This window comes from Mchenga conophoros, linkage group LG2 (genome assembly GCF_057382185.1).
Source record: "Mchenga conophoros isolate Kocher_MC1m ecotype Shallow Benthic linkage group LG2, M_conophoros_male_GT1.1, whole genome shotgun sequence".
NCBI lineage: Eukaryota > Metazoa > Chordata > Actinopteri > Cichliformes > Cichlidae > Mchenga > Mchenga conophoros.
The window spans coordinates 7062883-7083114 of NC_140527.1; the positions used below are offsets into that span (position 1 = coordinate 7062883).

Below are 20232 nucleotides of genomic sequence, written 5' to 3' on the forward strand. Positions count from 1 at the left end.
GGGAAGACTATCAGCAGCTGAAAGAAGAGAAAAATTATCTGTAGTCATGATGCAGCAAGTGTTAAATTTATCGTCTTTCTAGAGCAGTATGAAAAAGGAGGACAGAATTTAATCTTGCATTTATATTTTTAATGAGATCATTTAGTTGTAGATACACTAAAAACTGTTCTTAATGAATCTACTAATTAATTCTACTGCCTCAGTCTAGCATATCATGTGTCTGTAAAACTGAAAGTCTCATCTGCTCCTCTGCAGGTCTAATGAGTGTGTGTTGTCACTGAAGAAATGTGCTCACAATCAGTGATCAAAGGTTTCCAAACAGGAGGCCCCTCTGTCACCAGGAGCTGGGGCCCCATGCACTCCAGAAAGAGGACAAGGATGTTACTGTGTAAAGAGACAGAAGCAAAACCCACCTGTTTGCTTCTCTGCCAATGAAATCAATCCTATGAGCTGCACGCAGGTATCCTCTGTCTGCCCTCTGGGGGAAAAGGTCAAAGGTCAAGAAGGTGAAGAGCCTGATAGTGGGAAGAAGAGAAAGCTGACTAGGGAATAGCTGATACAAGAAAACATTTTTACATTAGAAATTATGTAAGATATTGTATTGTTCACATTTAAAGAACATGTTGAAGAGCATAACAATTACATTTCTAATTTCTGAAATGAAAAAAGGCAAGTAAGTAAAACTCTGCTTTCAAAAGATATTTGAAGGAAGTCAGTCATTCCATAAACCTCATCTCCTCAGGAAGGTTGTTCCGGAGTCAGAATCTAAGATGGCGAAAACACAACAACCTTCAGATTTAAACCTCAGCCTGGGAACAGCCAGAATGGCCCCACATGAACATCTAAGGCTGTAATCAGCTTATTAACTTTGAGTCTAACTTAAATAAGAGTAATTATACTTCTGTAGTGGATATAATGATAATATTCCCCCACAACTGACAATTTAAAGCTGCAGTGAACAGAAAAGGTGAAAGAGAAAAAAAAAGCCTTTTTCCTCTTTTTTCTTCAGTGCATGGATACTCAGGTGTTTGATACTTGGCAAATGTAATTCAGTGCTGCTTTTGGCTTCACACAGGACCCCAACCCCACTCTCCCAGATAAAAGCCTTCTGCCTGACCCACTGGAGCACCACATATTACATTCGACATGGACTTTATACTGCTTAATACCTGGTCTGAAAATGTACATGTAATCGGTCATTCTCATTTCCGGGGAATAAAATAATCTGCTTTTAACAAATCTACTGTCCTATAGGGAACAAGGTGTCCTAGTGCATAAACCATAAAGTTGGCATTAGACATCACTTTTCCTCCCAACTTGGCATGTTTCAACTTGAAGGGTTACCTCTGTGGAGCAGTGTATTTTAACCCACAGCCACAATAGTGTCCCCCTAAAAAAATTGTTTTTAGTTCTTAAAACTAACCAGTGGGTGAAAGCTAGCTGCAAATGTCATATAAGAAAATGAAAGTTGTAACTGTTTAAAGTATTTATTTGAAAATTAATCAGCTTTCTTAACACAGTAACACTGCATATTTATTACAGCTAAGATTTCATTATTATCACAACTAGAATTCCTGTTGTGGAAAAAAAACATTCATTGTCTCTTTTCAAGCTCACATCTCAGCATTTTTAAAAATAACGCTTAATGTGGGTTGTGTAGATGGATCTTATAAACAATCCAATGCTATCAAAAGGTGAGGAATTAATTGTAAACATGTTTAAGTGATACTAAAGTCAAATATTGCTGGATAAGCATGATTTTCTAATATAAAATCGAATGATTTCCAGCAGACCCGAGGGAACAGTGCCTCAAAACGGCATTTCAATATATCGTTAGCTTCATAGCATAAGTGCCTAAGTCATTGACTTAGTCAAATGACTTAGGCAATTATGCTATGAAGCTAACGATATGTAAACTGTCTAAAGGTGGTTTTAACGTGTTCTGCCCCAAACTAATCTCTCCAATCAAAACGTTAGTAGGTTAGATCTTTAAGATTCTACTTCCTCTCCCCGGCAGGAGGAGCACCTCCCTCTGGACCCGTCCTCCCTTTGCAAACGGCGGCGCGCACCATCGCCCGCTCCCGTGACGCAGCGCATCCCCGTGCTGCACAGATGCCGGAGTGGAAGCGACAGGCGCGCTCATCCAAACGCATCGAACACAGGGGACGTGGGAGAAGATCGTCCGATTTGCGTCCGTCTAAGAGCTCCAGACCGCGGGGAACGATGCTCGGAACAAGTCGCTCGGTGGGAAGCAGGACTTAAAAAGCTGCGGAACACTTTTATCTGTATTCTCTCTTTTCCCCCACTCCGATAATAATCAAGATTCCGGGCAGTCGCCGTCCAGTTTTCTCGATCACTGAGAATTTAGTTCCAGTTTCACGACAGGTCGGTGTTTCGTTTGGACACGATGTGGAAGCCGGGAACCCTCCTCCTGCTGTTGCTGTGGCTGGCATCCGGCGAACTCCAGCAAGAGACGGAGCCGCGGAGACTCCCACCCCCAGGAAAGTTGAATTTCGGCTATGTGCCAGCGGGAGTTTACGAGACGCTGGCCCATTACGAACCTGGACCGATAGGGATTCTGTTCCACATGGTCCATGCTTTCCTGTATGCGGTACAACCCAACGCTTTTCCACACGGTAAGCATCCCCAATCGAGCTCACGGTGGCTACAGCACAACAAATGCAGACCGAGCCCTGGGCAACGTGTCTGAAATGTATGTGGAAGTCATGGGGGAATAAGTTATGAGAATCTATGAGTGTTGTTCCCGCTTGGTTGTCTTGTGGGACGCAAACAGGGACACGAACAAGAGAGAAACTGCAGGTTATTATACTGGATTACAAATTGACTTTTTTAAACGTTTTTATGAATTAGGCACATAAATATTTATTCTAGTTTTGTGGATATTGGGTTAGGAATCAAAACTTTGAATTTTATAGCGCTTCTTCGGTCTCACTGCGTGAAAAAGGTGTCCAGTTGTGCGTCATGCGCCCCGTTCAGCGCTCACAGCACGCACTTGAAGGTGGTGTTTCTGCCTGCGGCGCACTTTGTGTCAGGATAATTACAATTAATGAGCCTCCCGCTGACAGCAGCGGTGCACGTTGTTTTTGCCTCTGTGAATGAACGTCGTTGGGTAGTTTGTTGGTATGAGCACCCGAAGAGCTTGAACGCGCATGGCTTTACATTTAATACAATTATACCTGGCTGCTTAACCACACCCCCACACACGGAGGTGTCTCTGTGTGTGTTTAATTGGGTATTGGGTGCTCAAAAGACTCTACTCCACTGCATGCATTTCAGTCGAAGAAACATTTTGCAGATTAGTATCTCTCTGAGTCACCTTGTTAATTGAGTAATCCCATAAACCCCTGCGCCATATGCTGTTGGCGCTTTTAGTTTTCAGTTTGTCACCGGCAGTTGGGGGCTCATGGCCTAATCCTATGGAGCAGACAGACCACTACGCAGTGAAGCTGTTAGTTCATTCATGGGTGCACACACTAAATAATCCAAGGAAGAGGGTGGAAGTCATGTGGAAACAGTGGGATAGGATAATAAACGACAGTTCAGAGACATGTATGTTTAATTTCTTTGACTAGAAATTTCACGCAGATGTTTTTCTTTTTTCTTTTTTTTTGGGGGGGGGGGGGGGGGGGGGTCATGAAAGGAAATTTTGCAAGTAAAGGTCATTGGTTATTAATAGAACCTGTGCATGTTTGCATATCTAAATCCAATTCTGTCAGGGCTGCTTTGATTATAAGGCTACAAGCTGGTTTGCAGGAAACCATTGGCCTTTCACGGCTTGTCAACTACATCTCTTGCGCTGCGCCATTACATAACTTGGAGTTATGTTAAAATCTATAAGATGAGCCAGAAGAAAGATCTGCACTCGGTTTCCACTCCAGTGGTTTGTGACTTGAAGTGGCGCAGATGTCAGAGTGGAGCACTGTTTAGGCTGGGTCGACCTGGGTGTCGTTTCTCTTCAGCCTGTGATAAGATACAGTGTTAACGTTGTTACAGCAGGCTTTTAAAGAATGAATCACTGAATCCTGTAGCAAAAAAGGCTCTTAAATTCTGTTCATCTGTTTCCTAATCACATCTGATTTAAAGGGACAGTTCACTCCCAAACAAAACAACATCTTGTCTTTTGGAGTGATCCCACTACTAACTACCATTCATTTGTTGGGCATTTGTTTGAGATGATGATGGCTACAACAAATGTTTTATTAATTTTCTATTTTCTGTTAGAAAATGAAGATATTAGAAAATGTGCAAATGAACATCTTGCTATATATACACACAAACACACACACTAGTTCTGTGGATGTGACTTTATTTATGTATTTATTTTTGTGGATACATTTGGACCATGACAAATCTTGTTATTCATATCCCAATACAGACGAGCAGCGTCAGCCACTCATTCCTTCCCCAACATCTGGACCAGGTGTTTGTTTCAAAGGTTTCTCAAACCCATAATTGAAAGCAAAACCATACTCAGAGCATTAGCAGAGAATGAGTCATTTTTAATATTTTTTTGTAATTTATTTACAGTTGATTGACAAGCACTATATGGGCGAAAGTATCGGGCCACACCTTTAACCTTTGAATTCAGGTCTATGAAATCAAGCACCTTTCCATGTAGTCTGCCTTTAAAGACAATTGTAAAAGAATGGCCTGACTGAATTTGAGTGAGGTACTGTAATAGAAAGCCACCAGTGCAGCAAGTCAGTTCATAATATTTCTTCCTATCTAGAAAAGAATAGAATAGCCCTTTATTCTAGACCATGACACACCATAAAAAGTTACAGAACAGGGTCACCGAGTGCTGAGGTGCACAGTGCAAATGGTAAAAGTCAACAACGTTCTGCTCACTGAATAAATGCAGAATTCCAAACCTCTTCTCGCTATAACATCAGCACCGAAACTATGTGTCATGAGCTTCATGGCATTGGTTTCCATGGATGAGCACTGCAGGAGTAATGTGTAGTTGGCGCAGTACCTTTGTTGATGGAAAAAGGAGAAGGTTGAGCTACAGAAAAGGATAGCATACCATCCTTTAAATCAGGGGTGGGGAACTCCAGACCTCAAGGGCTGGTGTCCTGCAGTTTTTAGATGTCCTTGATCCAACACAGCTGAGTTAACCAGCTAAATTACCTCCTCAACATGTCTTGAAGTTCTCCAGAGACCTGGTAATGAATTAATCATTGGATTAGTTGTGTTGACCCAGGCTGATATCTAAAACCTGCAGTATACTGGCCCTTGAGGCCTGGAGTTCCCCACCCCTGCTTTACATTAACATGCAGGCATTTGCGTATATAGGTCTTACTTTTCTCATTTATCCACTACATCTACCTGAACATTGCTTTTGGTAGCACAGAAAACACAATTATTGTCATATTTTCAGATTTTTGAATAGACAGCAGAGTACTTGTGTTTCATGTTAATGTCAGTTAATGAAACTGTTTTCCTTTTTTAAATTATAGCTCCAATATCAAAGGTTTCATACATGTGCTATATCCCCGAGGCTTGTTCGACCCTTGTGGATTTTTATCCAATACAGTCAACAGCCAGTTAGGCTAACCCTATAAACAAGTGTGAGATGAACATTATGTTGATGAGTAATTAGCGACGCTCCATCATCACATCTCTTACTATCAGTGCGCATAGCACATTACATTGAGGAATGTCTTTATAATCTCATGAATGCTCAATTTAGTCAGCTGATGTGTTCATCACGCTGTATGTGCGGCAAGCGGCTCCGAGCTCGTAGGAGGTTTGATTAGAAAAGAAGCAACAAATGTCTTTCATCAGCACCCACACAAATCGAACAAACAGCGACATATTCTCTAACTTTTTTGTCTCCAACAGCTGCAGTGTGGAAGCCTCCAGGAGCTGTTGACGCCTCCCTCACACTTACCCACACTCTCACCGACACACAGATGCTACAATCCAATACTCAAGCTGATGTATAGGATCACAAACCCTTTTTACACTGCAATTTCACAGCAGTTATGGCTTTGTGATGAATTCTTCTCATTAGGATGTTGACTTTTTTTCATCAAAAGTGAATGGATACTTTCCAAAAAAGCCCAGGGTCCTGTGTAACCTCTGACACCAGAGGTTACAGATGCAGGGGAAGTAGTAGTATCGCTGTTGTGAATTGAAAAGTTTGCAGTGTTAGAGGTTTGAGCCCTACTCCCTCAAATGCACAAGGGTGCTTGAGCAGGACACTGAATCATCTGTGTTTGTTAAAGCAAAGGTGAATGATCTCAAGACCAATGCAGCAAACTGGTTTACGAGCCAGCTGGTAGGGAAATCGCAAGGAAAAGGAAAGGACTGTGCTTTCTTCTAGGCAGCGTCTGAACTTTCAAAATAAGAACCAATACACTAGTAGATTTCAGATAGTGTCCTCATAGTGCCCGCACTCATCCTAATATTGCAAGCTCATTTAGAAACGTTTTCTTTTTTCTTTTACTCTCATCCAGTTTGCCTGTCAGGGGAATGATTAAGTAGCAATGACATGCTTTGCTCAAAAGCATTTCAGTAGAAAACATGAATGTAGGTTGACAATATTGATATCAACAGTATCAGAAAGCATTCAATCAATTCCCCTTCCCGAATTAGTAAGAATGTAAACATGACATAATAGTTGCATTTAGTTGCATCTATTTAGGTTTTCATGTCTGCTAATTAATCCTGGTGTAAGTCAGCCATCGCTTGAGAATAGCTGTGCATTAAGTTGCGTCTGCGGTTTTGAAATGTACCATTTCATGCCTGTGGGTGAGCGCAGCTGGGAAGCCAGTGCCAGCCATTATCGTGCAGCAGATCCCTGTTGGAAAGTGTTTCCTCATTAGTGTTTCCTTTTCTCAAGAAACCATGTTCAGACCACAGAGGACGTTTTTCAAAGAACCTAACAGTTGCCAGGGAAACCCATCACCAGTGATCATGACCTGTGTGATTTGCTTCACCTCGCTGGCTTGTGTATCTTACTGCATCATCATGATCATGAAAAGTACTGTGGAGTTATGTAGATTTATGCAGCTCAGGGTATATGGTCTTACCTAATGTTTGTTATTTAACACTCATTCGAAGGGAACCCAGGGTGGGTTTTTTTTTTTTCTCCAGCAAAGAGGCATGAAGCGACTTTAGTGTTCAGTGAGGGACAGGTAGACATGAAAGAAACTGAAGAGGAAGACTTCAAAAGATTTCTAACCAAGGACAAAGACAAGGAAGCTCATCGTGAGCTGCATTTCTGAGGTTTTTTCTTTCTTTCATGTTCTTTGGAAGAAATCTTAATATAGCAGAGTTTGTTTAAAGTTAAATGATGAGAAATCTCAATTAAGTAGCTAAATGAAAGTAAAAGGTTGGAATAACTAGGATTTAATCAGAAGATGTTAGTGTTCTCTCTCATTCTTGAGCGCTACAAGATTTGCTGGGATTTACAGTAACACCAAGGTTTTTATAGTTAACGAAATCTAAACTAAAAACTAAAACTAGATATAAAAACACATTAGTTTACAGAAATAAAATGGACACACTAAAACTCTGAGGGAAAGGTGTATAAAAAAAAAAACAACTGAAAATTGTGCTCTCATACTGGTACAAATAATTAACTGAAAATTTGTTGACGTACACCCACCTTTATCTGATGCATTTTAGTATACCAACCAAAATCAGGCACAGAAGATTGGTATAACAAAACGCATGTGATTTACTTACATTTGTTTCAGCAGATAACAGGATAGCAACCTTCTTCTGTTTTTCACTTATCTCCTCATTTGTCTAACTGCTTTGATTCTTTGCTCATATTGTGGCTGCTGGCTAGTGGCTCACTCTGAACTCAGAATAGCTTCAACTTTAGCAACTTTGCTTTTTTTTTTAATCTTCTTTAAATTATATATTTACCTTGGTGAGGGTTATTTAAGTGTCCCATTATGTTTACTGTTACAAGCTTTCTTATGGTTGCCCCACCACGGATTACTTGAGTGGCTGATTTAGATCCCTCTCCATTTGATTTAATAATAATAATAATACATTTTATTTGAGGGCGCCTTTCAGAAACCCAAGGTCACCTTACAAAAAACACAATTAATAAAAGGAACAATAGTCATAAAATACATAAAATAAGTTAAAATTACAAAACAGAGCGTGACAACAGATAAAATCAGCATTAAAGCGAATAAGCCAGTTTAAACAGATGTGTTTTGAGCTGTGTCTTAAATACGGAGAGGGAGTCAATATTTCTTAGTGCAGGAGGAAGAGAGTTCCAGAGCCGAGGAGCAGAGCGACTGAAAGCTCTGTTCCCCATAGTGATAAGGTGTGAGGACGGAACAGTAAGATGAATAGCAGATGATGATCTGAGAGTGCGGGAAACAGTGGTGATATGGAGCAGGTCACACAAATATGAAGGAGCAGATTTATGGATACACTTGTATGCAAGAAGTAAGATTTTAAAATTTATCCTGGCTTCTATGGGCAACCAGTGAAGCTGCTGAAGAACTGGGGTAATATGAGCACTTAACGGAGTGCAAGTTATGACCCGAGCTGCAGAATTTTGAAGAAGTTGGAGTTTATGAAGGGACCTTTTAGGGAGACCAAATAGGAGGGAATTACAGTAATCAATACGGGATGTAATAAGACTATGGACAAGGATGGCAGCAGCATGGGGAGTAAGGAAGGGACGGAGTCGGTGAATATTACGTAAATGGAAGTAAGCAGACCGTGTTATGTAATTAATGTGAGACTGGAATGAAAGAGTATTATCAAGTATGACACCCAAACTCTTAACCTGAGGGGAGGGAAGGGTGGGAGAATTTTCAACGTTAATGGAAAAGCTGTGGGATTTGGTTAAGATAGATGGTGTACCAACAAGTAAAACTTCAGTTTTATTACTGTTAAGTTTGAGGAAATTGGAGGAGAACCAGGATCTAATCTCAATAAGACAGTCTGAGAGGGAGGTAGGTGGGAGGGATGAATTGGGTTTAGAAGAAAGGTAGAGCTGGGTGTCATCGGCATAACAGTGAAAATTTATATTATATTTTCGGAATATATAACCAAGAGGAAGCATATAAATAATGAATAAAAGAGGCCCCAATACTGAACCCTGGGGCACACCAGCAGAAACAGGATAGAGAGCTGAAGAATGGGATTTAAGTTGGATAAACTGAGTGCGGTCTGAGAGATAGGAGGTAAATCAGGTAAGTGGGGTATGACTAATACCAATGGAAGCTAACCGGTTCAGGAGAATATTGTGAGAAATGGTATCAAACGCCACACTAAGATCAAGAAGGATGAGAATGGATAGGAGACCAGAATCAGCTGCCATCAGAAGGTCATTGGTAATCCTTAACAGAGCAGTTTCGATTTGTATATATCTAATGCTAATTTGTACACTCACTACTTTGTTGGGGCTCCTTTACAATGAATTTCTACATCAATGCATCATTGGCACTGCTGAGATTTTTGAGCTTTGATTACAGTCTTCAGGTTCTCTGTATTTTTGGCTCCAGTGTTTTTCATCTTCCTCTAGAGACAATACCCTGTAGAGAATGGGCTATTGTCTTTGGGGTTCAGGTCAGGCAAGTTGGCTGACCAGTCAAGTACAGTAGTAATATGGTGAGTAAACAATTTGGTAGTAGTTTGGCACTGTGGACAGATGCTGATGGAAAAGGAACACAGGATCTCCATATTGCTTGTCAACATAATATCTCCTGGTAAACTGCTGTATTGATTTTGGACTTGATAAAATACAGTGGACCACCACCTGCAACACCAGCAGATGAAATGACATTCTAAAGACTGCAGACATTTCATCTGCTGGGTTTCAAACACCTTGGATTATGTGCCTCTCCATTCGTCCTCCAGGCTCCGGGACTTTGATTTCCAAATGAAATGCAAAACATTTACTTTAATCTGAAAACAGGCCTCTGGACCACTGAGCAGTGGTCTTATTCTTTTTCTCCTTAGTCCAGGTAAGACACTCATGATGTCTCTTCTTCAGGAGTTTCTTGATATTAGGAGTCCGACGGTTGCCGCTCTTTTCCTGACATCCATGTGTAGTGTCTCTTGATACACTGACACCAGTATCATTCCACTCTTTGTGAAGCATTCTCAAAATCTTGAATCACCTTGACAATCATCTCATGTCCATCTCATCCGTATTGCTTGTTCGCCTTTTCCTATCACACTTCTCTCTTTCACTCAGCTCTCCATTTATATGCTTGCATACAGCACTCTGTGGCCACCTAGCCTTTTCAGCAATGACCTACTGTATCTTATCCTTATTGCAGAGGGTGTTGATTACAGTCAACTGGACATCAGCAGTCTCCCCATGATTGTTGCTGCGTATAATGAACTAGACTGATAGAAGATGGGTATTTATACTTTTTGAATAATTGTTTATTCAGACATGGTTTCTGATGACAGAAGAATTGATCCTGCTGGTAAACGCATATAGTTTTTTCTAACTTTCTCTTACCATAGCAGCAAACACTCAGTTTTAAAAAACCAAGGCAGCTAGTTATTTTTAGTCACATTAAGAGAGTTCTACTAATGTGAACATTATTTCTTGCCTTGAATTTTTTGCAGAAGCTGATTAACATTATTATAGCTTATGAAAAAAAGTAAAATGATAGGAATAACAGATTATTGCGGTGGGATTAGACTGCAGACACTGACCCTTTGGCATTCTGTGTTTTTAGCTGAATGTTTTACTAGGTTTACAAATCTGAGAATTTGCTGACGAAATACTGATTTGCTTGTAAAATTGATTATGGCACTACATCCTCATTACTCTCCAATATATGTGGCTTTACAAAAGTAATATTTGGAATCTGTCTGCCTTTTGGAGGTTGTTTGATACATTAAAAAATGAAGGGAAAAAGATGACATATGCAGATGAGAGAGAGGTTGGCAGGGTTTAGGTTATTTCTGATGTTTGACCTTGAATACAGCTGAGGCTGTCCACTCTTCAGGGTTTAATTTGACTCAACCAAAAAGCTAGTGTTGGATATTGAATTGCACATGCCCAAAGGTCATTCATAGCACATGAGAATGACTGGGTGATGCCAAAGGCCTTGTCAGATAACAGTCTAGCGCTAAAGTGATTAAAGAGAGCGTCCTTCATTTGGAAGGTCGTGGCTTGAGCCCCTTGACAGCCAGCATCTGTTTTGCTGAAGTGTCCTTGAGCAAGATACTGAGTGTATCTGCTACTGACCCCATCGTTTCTGTTGAGGAGGGTGACTGGGGGGGATCACAGTAAAGAAGGAAATATGGGAAACTAAGTCATGAGTGGTTATTTTTTTTCAGCATTTTTCCAGCCAGTTAAACATTTTCCTAATTAGAGATTTTCTCAGCAGAAGGCACATCTGTGGAGATTACTGTTAGATGCTGTGGTGATTCGCTCAAAGGGGCTTAAATTTACAATCACGATGTTTGGCAGATCTGAATCAGTTCTCTATTCATAATACAAGTCAGTGGATAAACAGATGACTTCCAGAACAATATGTGCCCACATGATGGGCTGGTGTCCTATTTTGCACGTTTTGTTATGAGACACAAAGATCCAGTGAAAAAAATTAGGCTTACTTGCCAGACCAATTTCAACAAGTATTTCAAGTCTTTACTGTGTACATGTCTTGCTGAGTAGGTGACACAGTGGAAGCACTGTGCATAAAGGTAAAAAAGTGAATGGATGGATTCTTATATAGAACCTATATACTATACTTAATTCTACTCTCTCGGAGTACTCAAAGCGCTCTATACAACATGCCACATTCACCCAATCACACCCATTCTCACAAGCACTGTCTCTATACATAGTGCTTTCTAAGTACATTCACACTCCGATCGGAGAGCAACTTGGGGTTAATATCTTGCCCAAGGATACTTGACATGCAGACTGGAGCAGCCAGGGATCGAACCACCAACCTTCCAATCAGTAGTCAAAGGAGCTTGCAAAGAAAAGCGTCTGGACTTCTTTAAGTTGCTTGAAGACGTTTCACCTCTCATCCGAGAAGCTTCTTCAGTTCTAAGGTCAAATGGTGGAGAGTCCCAGATATAAACCTAGTGGGAGTAACCCCCCACATCAGGGGGTCCTTTTGTCCCTCTGTGGGGGGTTACTCCCACTAGGTTTATATCTGGGACTCTCCACCATTTGACCTTAGAGCTGAAGAAGCTTCTCGGATGAGAGGTGAAACGTCTTCAAGCAACTTAAAGTCCAGACGCTTTTCTTTGCAAGCTCCTTTGACTACGATGACCTGGATGACTGAGAACCTTCACAGACGCTTCCAATCAGTAGATGACCTGCTCTACCTCATGAGCTACAGCCATCCCGAAAAAGTTTAGACTGAAACCAGTATAAACTATGTATGCAACCCGTACTTAAATTTTGCTGTACAGATCTCAGTTTCAGGATAGCTTGTTGATGGTACTGGCAGGTCCAGTAGATACGACACATTTTCACAAACAGCTGCTTTTTATATTCAAAGTTTTTCACATGTTTGATTTAGTAGTCTCTGTTTTATTGTCTAAGTTCAGTTGCGGGTAACCAGCTATATCTGGTCTTAACTATCTAGTGTTTCCCTGGGGACAGGTTGGTCAAGTTGTTCAATGTACTCAGTATCATTCATTTACATCAAGTCTCTCTCCCTACTGTTGGACAGGCTCTAATTGCTCTGTTTGAACTACAGCTGGTAACAGAAGTTCTTGTTCTGCCTTTGAGATCTGCTTCAAGCTCCAAGTAGAACATACGTGGAGAGCTGGTGCTAGAGTAGAACAAGGACTGCCATCTGCAGCTGTAGTCCAAAACAGGGAAACGCAAGTCCATCCACAGAATAAAGAACTTACTGGACAGGCAGTGATTGTTGCTCTGTTAAATTGTCACAAAGTTAAGTGGTAATGTTCATTAGTCAGCTTTCTTTAAAAATCTGCCAACCTCCTGTTCACAAATACAATGTTAAACTTGGGGAAACTGAACTGTTTTCTGGGGAAAAATACAAAATTACAAAAAAAACAAACCCAAGCAGACACAAGGAGACAGTGCAAATTCCACACAGAAAGACCCCATCTGGCTGCTGGATTGGAACCCAGGCCCCTCTTGCTGTGAGATGAAGATGGTAATACACCAACAAATGGTAGTCCATGTTCTGCTCTGTGTAGCAGAACCAGCTCTCCACCTCCTGTATGTTCTACTTAGAGCTTGTAGCAGATCTCAAGCGCAAGAACATGAACTTCTGTTACCAGCTGTAGTTCAGAGTCTATCCAACAGTAGGGAGAGAGACTTGGTGTGAGGTAAGAGGGCCCTTAATCACAGGGGGTGGTGTGGGTGAATGGTTGGATGGTATGCTAACATTGCCGGGGCTTTTAAGAAAGTTTACTTTTGTGGTCACAAAGACAAATGAAATTCTTCAGACATATTTGAGTTAGAATTCTTTAATCATTATTACTTTTGTTATTGGTAATTTTGTTACTATTGTTATACTACTGTTAAGCATATGTGTAATAAGAATCTTAATAATAATTTATATATTATTGTAGGATCTACTGTACAATACAAAGTGCCTTGAGGTGACTATTGTTGTGATTTGGCACTATATAAATAAAATTGAACTGAATTGAATAAGAAACCAGCTGCTGCTACCTGCTGTGCATCTGTAAGCACAACATAGGCATAGAGACCATAGAGGAAAGAGACCGTTTATTCCAGGAATAAAATAAAAATGTACACTTTTATTGCAAAAAAAATATTCCCCCCAAAATATTTTATTTCTGTTTTACAAAGGCAAGAAAGGAATACCAAATCCCTTATAAATCTTTTATCTGCCGACAGAGAGAATTATGAATAATGGTGATTTGAGCACAGACTGAATGGGAAATTTTGTTCTTCTGTTTGGCCTTATGGAAATTGGCATTGAGTGTTTTGGGGACTTGGAGATGCTATTCGACTGCGTACCTTGGAGCAATCTGTGGGGAATGCTTGGGGGGGGGATATGTCTTAAACTCTTGCTCACAAGAGGTGAGCGTACAGTGGGCCAATCCTTCTGTCAATGTCTTCAATGATGCGGATGCTGTACTGGTCTTCTGTGGTACTTGTCAACATAGGTTCTTACCCTCACCTATGGCTACAAGCTCTGGATAGTGACCAAAAGAGTAGATTGCACATAAAAGCTCATTCTGGAGGGGCTCAGAGTACAGCTTCTACTCCTCAGCAAAAGGAGCCACCTGAGATGGTTTGGTGTCTGACTAGGTTGCTTCCTGGACACCTCCTGGGTAAGGTGTTTTTGTCACATCCTACTGGGATTTCAAGTGTCAAATCTCTGATTATTGATATTAATATCACATTTTTTTGCAATATTAATGAAATTAACCCTACTGCATAATATTTTGGAGAACCCCAAAAAGCTAATGAATCATGTATTCAGGGAAAAATAGCAGATTGAGTCTACTTTAAAGATCCTTCGTAAACATATTATAAGCCATAATGATCTGATTAAAGCACTTCAACATATGTAACACAAGGACTGCTAAGAAATATTTTGTCACCTTCCTCCTTACATTATAAGTATTTATCATCTGCTAAGAATTTTTGTGTTTTTGTCTGCAGACAGGCTAAAATATGTACAATATTAGCGGATATATGTGCAATATTCAGTTTATAATTAATTACTGTGTGTAGAGTGTTTAAAATATTATAAAAACACAGATTTGGGGCAACTGCATCATGTTTATCGAGGCTTCTGTAACACATATGTAGAGGAAACAGGGTCACGTTGCTGCCTTTTTCATTATTTTGTAGAACTACTGCCCTGAGGCCCATGATGCAAACATGTGAGGAACACTTTCATGTCCTCCAGTATTTTAAACTTTTCATAGCTTCCATCTGTTACTAAACAAGATCTGATACGACTGTGTGTGGATTTATTATCATCTCATTATCTAACCATCTATTCAACTGATCTGTATGTTTCACAAATCCTTAATGTAACAGAAAGATACATTTTTGTTTGCAAAATCTGGTTCATTTTTAACAATCTTACTAAACTGCCAGGCTATAAATAAACTGCTGTGTAATTTAGCATCACTGCATGATTCCCTGGCCCAGTCATACTCTTGGAGCATCTGGATGACAGAAAGTGATGTGTATGGTTCTTCTGCTGTGGTTTTGTGCTGTCACACACAGTTGTGTCATTGCACTGACAGTGATGGTTGTTAGTGCTGGGATGCTTGAGGACACAAACAGGGACAGCCTTAGTCGCCTGTAGCATAATGGCAGCTGATTGCCACAGGCGATGTGTCACTGTGTGCAGCACAGTGCTAAAGAGGCTATCACAGGTGAAAATGTACACTCGGCCACACAGATCTCCTTGTTTCAGATATTTTGTCATGGGTTACACAGACTTACTCTTATTCCATGTATACTTGGTGCAGTCGGCAGAGGTTGATGCCAGTCTCAATTTTTGATACTTTACATTTGGAACCAGGACAATGTAGACGAATTTCCTGAAATTTCACAACAGATGGTTGGTTGAGAACAGAAGCATATTAGGGCTGCTTAAAAATGGAGCTTGTGAGTGGGGTAATATACGTTCACTGTATAGTTTGTTTGGCAAATATTGATAGGACCAGGCTGAATCAGCTTTTGCCTTCAGAACTACCTTAATGTTAATGCTGGAAACATTCCTCAGAGATTTTGGTGTGTGCTGTCAAGATAGCATCCCACAGATAGGTCACCTGTCATCATCCCCATGCCTTAATGTCTAAATGCACTGTGTTGCTGTCATTTGATTGGCTGATTAGATATTTGTGTTGATGAAAAGCTGAACAGGTGTATCTCAGGATTCCCAAGATTAAAGTTTTTCAGGATTTAACATTTTCAGGGTTGCATCAATGTAATTACATAGACAACAATGCTTGCCATGTATAGCAATATTATTATAAATATCAACACATTCTTGGTCTGATTGTTTTTTTGAATCTGGATCAATAAATTATGTTTTCTGTTACCTAAGATTTTTCTCCTAATGCCAAAGGAACATATCTTTACCATGTGTTTGTTGTGGTATTTAGTATTCTGATAGGTTGATAGGATCAATGAAAGAAACATGCTTTTTCTTCCTATCTTAAACATGTCTAGTAGGTAGAGTATACAGACTGCTAATGCTCTTGTCGCACAACAGGATGTCTTCCATTTAAGCTGCTGCTGCCCCAGCTTTGTAAGAAAAGATCACACTGCATAATGAGAACAAAAAAGTAATATTGTAAAGCACTTTAATTCCCTGCCTGCAGCTCTAGCCCTGTGAATAGATATCAAAATAGCCTTTAGCTACGTGTTGTTACACTTGAAATGGATCCACAAATCTGGGATTAGTCTTTCTGAAGGCTCAGCGAGGCAGGTGAGGTAGCCAGCTCTAAATGAATTGCCTCAATGCTAAATATATTACACAGCCATTTAAAGAGGACAAGACATGTTTAACAGCAAATTATTAAACACCAACAAATCCAAGCTTACCCGAGGAACTGCGAAAAATCATTTAATAAATAAAATGGGCATGATATTATTAATTTTGCTAGTAAAGGGAGATGAATTGTTAGTTTTTTCTGCTCTAATAAATTGACTTGAGTAAAATGATGAGACGTAGCTAGATTAATATTGAGGCAATCATACTGTCAGAGGTGACATCGTTACAGCAAGTCTACATTAGCAACAATCTTTAACCTTCACCCTGCTCTTACTTGAGGTCAGAGCATCAGCTGGTGGATACAGAGTCTGATGTCTCGCTTGGGAAAAATATGTAAGGGATTTGTTGACTGACACTCTTCTATTTTCGGGACTAAATGTGTGAACCATCACTGACAAGTTTGCTTTCGGCTTTCCACCAGCCTGCTAGTGCAGGCATTCAGTGTTTAACCTCCCAATGAATCGCCTCGAATTAAGAGCAAATGTATTCCTATTTCCTATTGACAATTTTGTTAAAACTAACAATAATTGGAAAATTGTAAATTGTTTTCCAGAGTAAGGATAATTATCATTAAAATTACATGGTTTTATATGACAGAAAATGAGGACAAAGAGAGATGAGGATCTTTAAATTGCCTAACAAATTCCATCAATATGTTCTCATTATTGGTGGTAACTGCAACACAAGAGAATCGTTATGAGTTGTTGCTTTTAAGACCATTCGGACTACTAGCTCATCAAGCAAATGATTTTATAATTAGAGCTGCAGCACTGAAACAGCACTCGTTCGTTTTTGTCCAATACTGAAGAAACTGTAGGACTGTAGCAGCACTGCACATCACAGTGTTGGTTTGAACCTTTTGAAATGAAAAGCCATTCAGTATACCTTTCAGTCTCAGTGTTGAAAGATTTCTATCCGGTTTAAAGGGAAATGCGTACTTCAATAGACTGAACAGGCAGTTTATGAGAGAAAAGTGATGCATCTCATTTAGAAGGTTTGCTTCACTAACGGCTGGCATATTAGCAGATGAAGTAAGGGGAGATAAGAGCTGTGGCATTAAGATAAGTTGAGACATTTCAGGGTAATATTATAATGCCACCATCAGCTTAAGCTCCCAGCTATCTGACAGTGCAGGTGAGAAATGTGGCAAAGCCATACATGGGGACAGCACAGGTAGAAAATCTAAAGATCGTTGTAGTAAGAAAAGCTGTGGAGATATGGGCTTATTTAAAGAAAGAAGCAAAATTGAAAGGAAATAAATGCAGGGAGTTTGCTGGTGAAAGAGCTGTCGGTTCCCCAGCTGCTGCTAAAGCCCTGTTTCATTCGGGAACGTCATATTTGGGTCAGGCCTGGGTAGCCAAGCAGGAGAGTCGAGACGAAGCAAGCGGCTCAGTCCTGCTGAATGGATGGCAAGTCATGCATTCTCTGTCCCTTTGTTCCGCTTCATTGGTGGGTGCAGCGGTGCCTGCTACGAGTCGACTCTGGGGACATGGTGAGTTGTAATTGCAGATGTGTGGCGAAAGAGGGTCAACCTGCCAACTCCAAGGATGACTACTCTAAATGGTGCTCTTCCTTCTTTAGCCGCTCGTCACAACGCTTCGCAATATCCTTGCACCCTTCACTCAGCGTTCCAGAGACTGTTTCACTGAGTGGGATGTGTCACAGTAAGACGACTATGCCACACTCAGAGACTTTTGGTGTGCAGCTGAATTGTGTGTTTTCCTTTGCTCCGAACTTACCGTATGGGGACTGCTGAGTCCAGCTGGTTTATGTAAAATGTTTACTGAAAGTAAAGCTTGGCGCTTGAGTTGGCTCCAAACTAATTAACACCATGTCGATGCAGCTACTATTTACAATAAAGGATGGCAAAAAGTCAAGTGCTAGCTGATTAAGCAGCACTTTGCGGTGTTTCCCACACAAGGTTTTACCCTGACATTTTGCCAGAATATATAAACCAAATCGTTAGACTACCACCACCAGCAGTCAGCAACTAGGTAGATGATATCAGCCAGGATTGATCCTTGCTTTCACGTTGTTCACATCAAATTCTGATTCTAACATTTGAAAATTGCAGAATAAATCCAGAATTATAGGACGCATAAAGGTTTTTCCAGTCTTCTGTTGTCCACTTAATTGCACCTAAGTGCATAACGGTTATTTTTCCTCATTTGAATGAAAGATGCTATCTGTGGTGGATTTAGTAGTCGACAAACACCTAGTTAACTGGCACGCCCAAGACCTTCCTGTCTCCATCTTAACGATCGGCTTGCATTGTTGTGGGAGCCTTCAGTGTATCATTTAACTGCTTCCTCAGATTGAATCTCAAACCTCACTCTACAGTAATCCTAGTATTTTCTGGAGAGCTGCTCCAAGCTGGCTGGTACTCAAACCATAAACTGCTGCAAGTGGAGATTCGGTTCATGTGCAGCTACACCAAGCTGAAAGAGGCTGTAGAACAAAGACTACCAATGCCAACTGCTGTTCAAGTTACTGGCATTGGAACCTATCCACAGGATGATGAACTAATGTATTGCTTATTTGTTTGTCACAAAGCACTTGGCAAATATATTTTTACAGCAGAAACTTTTGAAGGGACTTATTTAATAACTCACTCTAGGAAAGTGTGTGTGTGCCTCTTTTCACTGCGCACATGCCTCCTTCATCTTCCACAAATAGAATCCAAATTTGTGGGAAGCACTTAGTTTGTATATCTCCTCAACAATCAACATGCCCTATCATGTAGAAATGATAGACTAACTGTGTTTGTATGTTTTCCAAACCTTTGGGAATTTGATATCAGTATATTACTTTATAACAGCAGGCACATTCAGTGACAGCTTGAGGGCTTCCTCTCTTATCAAAGCGTGGAAATTGTATCACAATGAGAACTTTATGACATTGTAACGAGAACCGTATTGCTCATGCTTGTTGACTTTACTGTATAATTTTCTATAAAATAGATAGGATAAAATAATTTTATGTGCTGCAAATACTGTGCTTTGTTTGTGATGTGGGTTGACAATAATAATTTTGGCATGTAGAGTGCACTCGGAGCACTGTGGCTATTTCTCTAGAGAGAACATGACAGAATTTAAATACATCCACAACAAAAATTAGGAGCAAACTGTAGTTATGGCGACGTGTGGGGAAACTGACAGACAGTAGTCATCAGCATGAATGGATCAAGCATTTAATAAAAAAAAAAAAAAAGAAAGAACCTGAGTTTATATCTGACAAGAAAAATTACATCAACTGGAATGAGAATGAAAGTTTGTGTGTGTATGTGTGTGTGTGTGTGTGTGTGTGTGGGTGTGCTTTCTCCTGTTATCTGTCACCAGGCAGCCATTAGATTGTCTCCTGTGATTGGTCAGTCTTCACCCTTTGCAGGTCATTGGTCCTGTCTGTCATTGTCACCTTTGCAGCATTGCTTCAGCCTTGATTAGCTGATGGTAATCTGGGTCGTTGTTTACCTGGGCCAGACTGCAGAGACAATCCTCTTGGTTGTCAGGCAGTAGACATGCTGACCAGACTCCACTACAGACTACATGTGCCTTGGTACTTTCAATTAACTACTTGGGCTAAAGGTTAGAATAGTAGGCTCATGACCGGAAGACCTTAATTCTGACTCACTGTGTATATGTGAGTATATACAGAGCTGAGGTTCTTTTTCCTCTCAAAATCACTTCTGTTACAGTTTTAATTCATGTAACATTGTGCTATAGTAATTTGCTTTTACAATACAAAATGTCGCCAAAAACTGGCTCGAACATGGGGCTTT

The 20232-nt window shown here is 40.3% G+C and overlaps 1 protein-coding gene across 28 annotated transcripts in view; it reads left to right on the forward strand.

Annotated features, from left to right (window-relative positions):
• Positions 1-2076: 2076 nt before the first annotated feature.
• Positions 2077-20232, forward strand: part of prom1a (prominin 1a) — a 93820-nt gene continuing 75664 nt past the window's right edge. For 17 of the 28 annotated variants that reach the window (XM_085284869.1, XM_085284834.1, XM_085284842.1 and 14 more), the window contains exon 1: positions 2078-2636. In XM_085284869.1, the coding sequence (XP_085140995.1) occupies positions 2408-2636 (229 nt within the window). In that variant the 5' untranslated portion in view covers positions 2078-2407. Of the gene's footprint in view, positions 2637-20232 lie in introns of all 28 variants that reach the window. The other 11 variants (XM_085284705.1, XM_085284695.1, XM_085284743.1 and 8 more) reach the window with 2 other exon arrangements.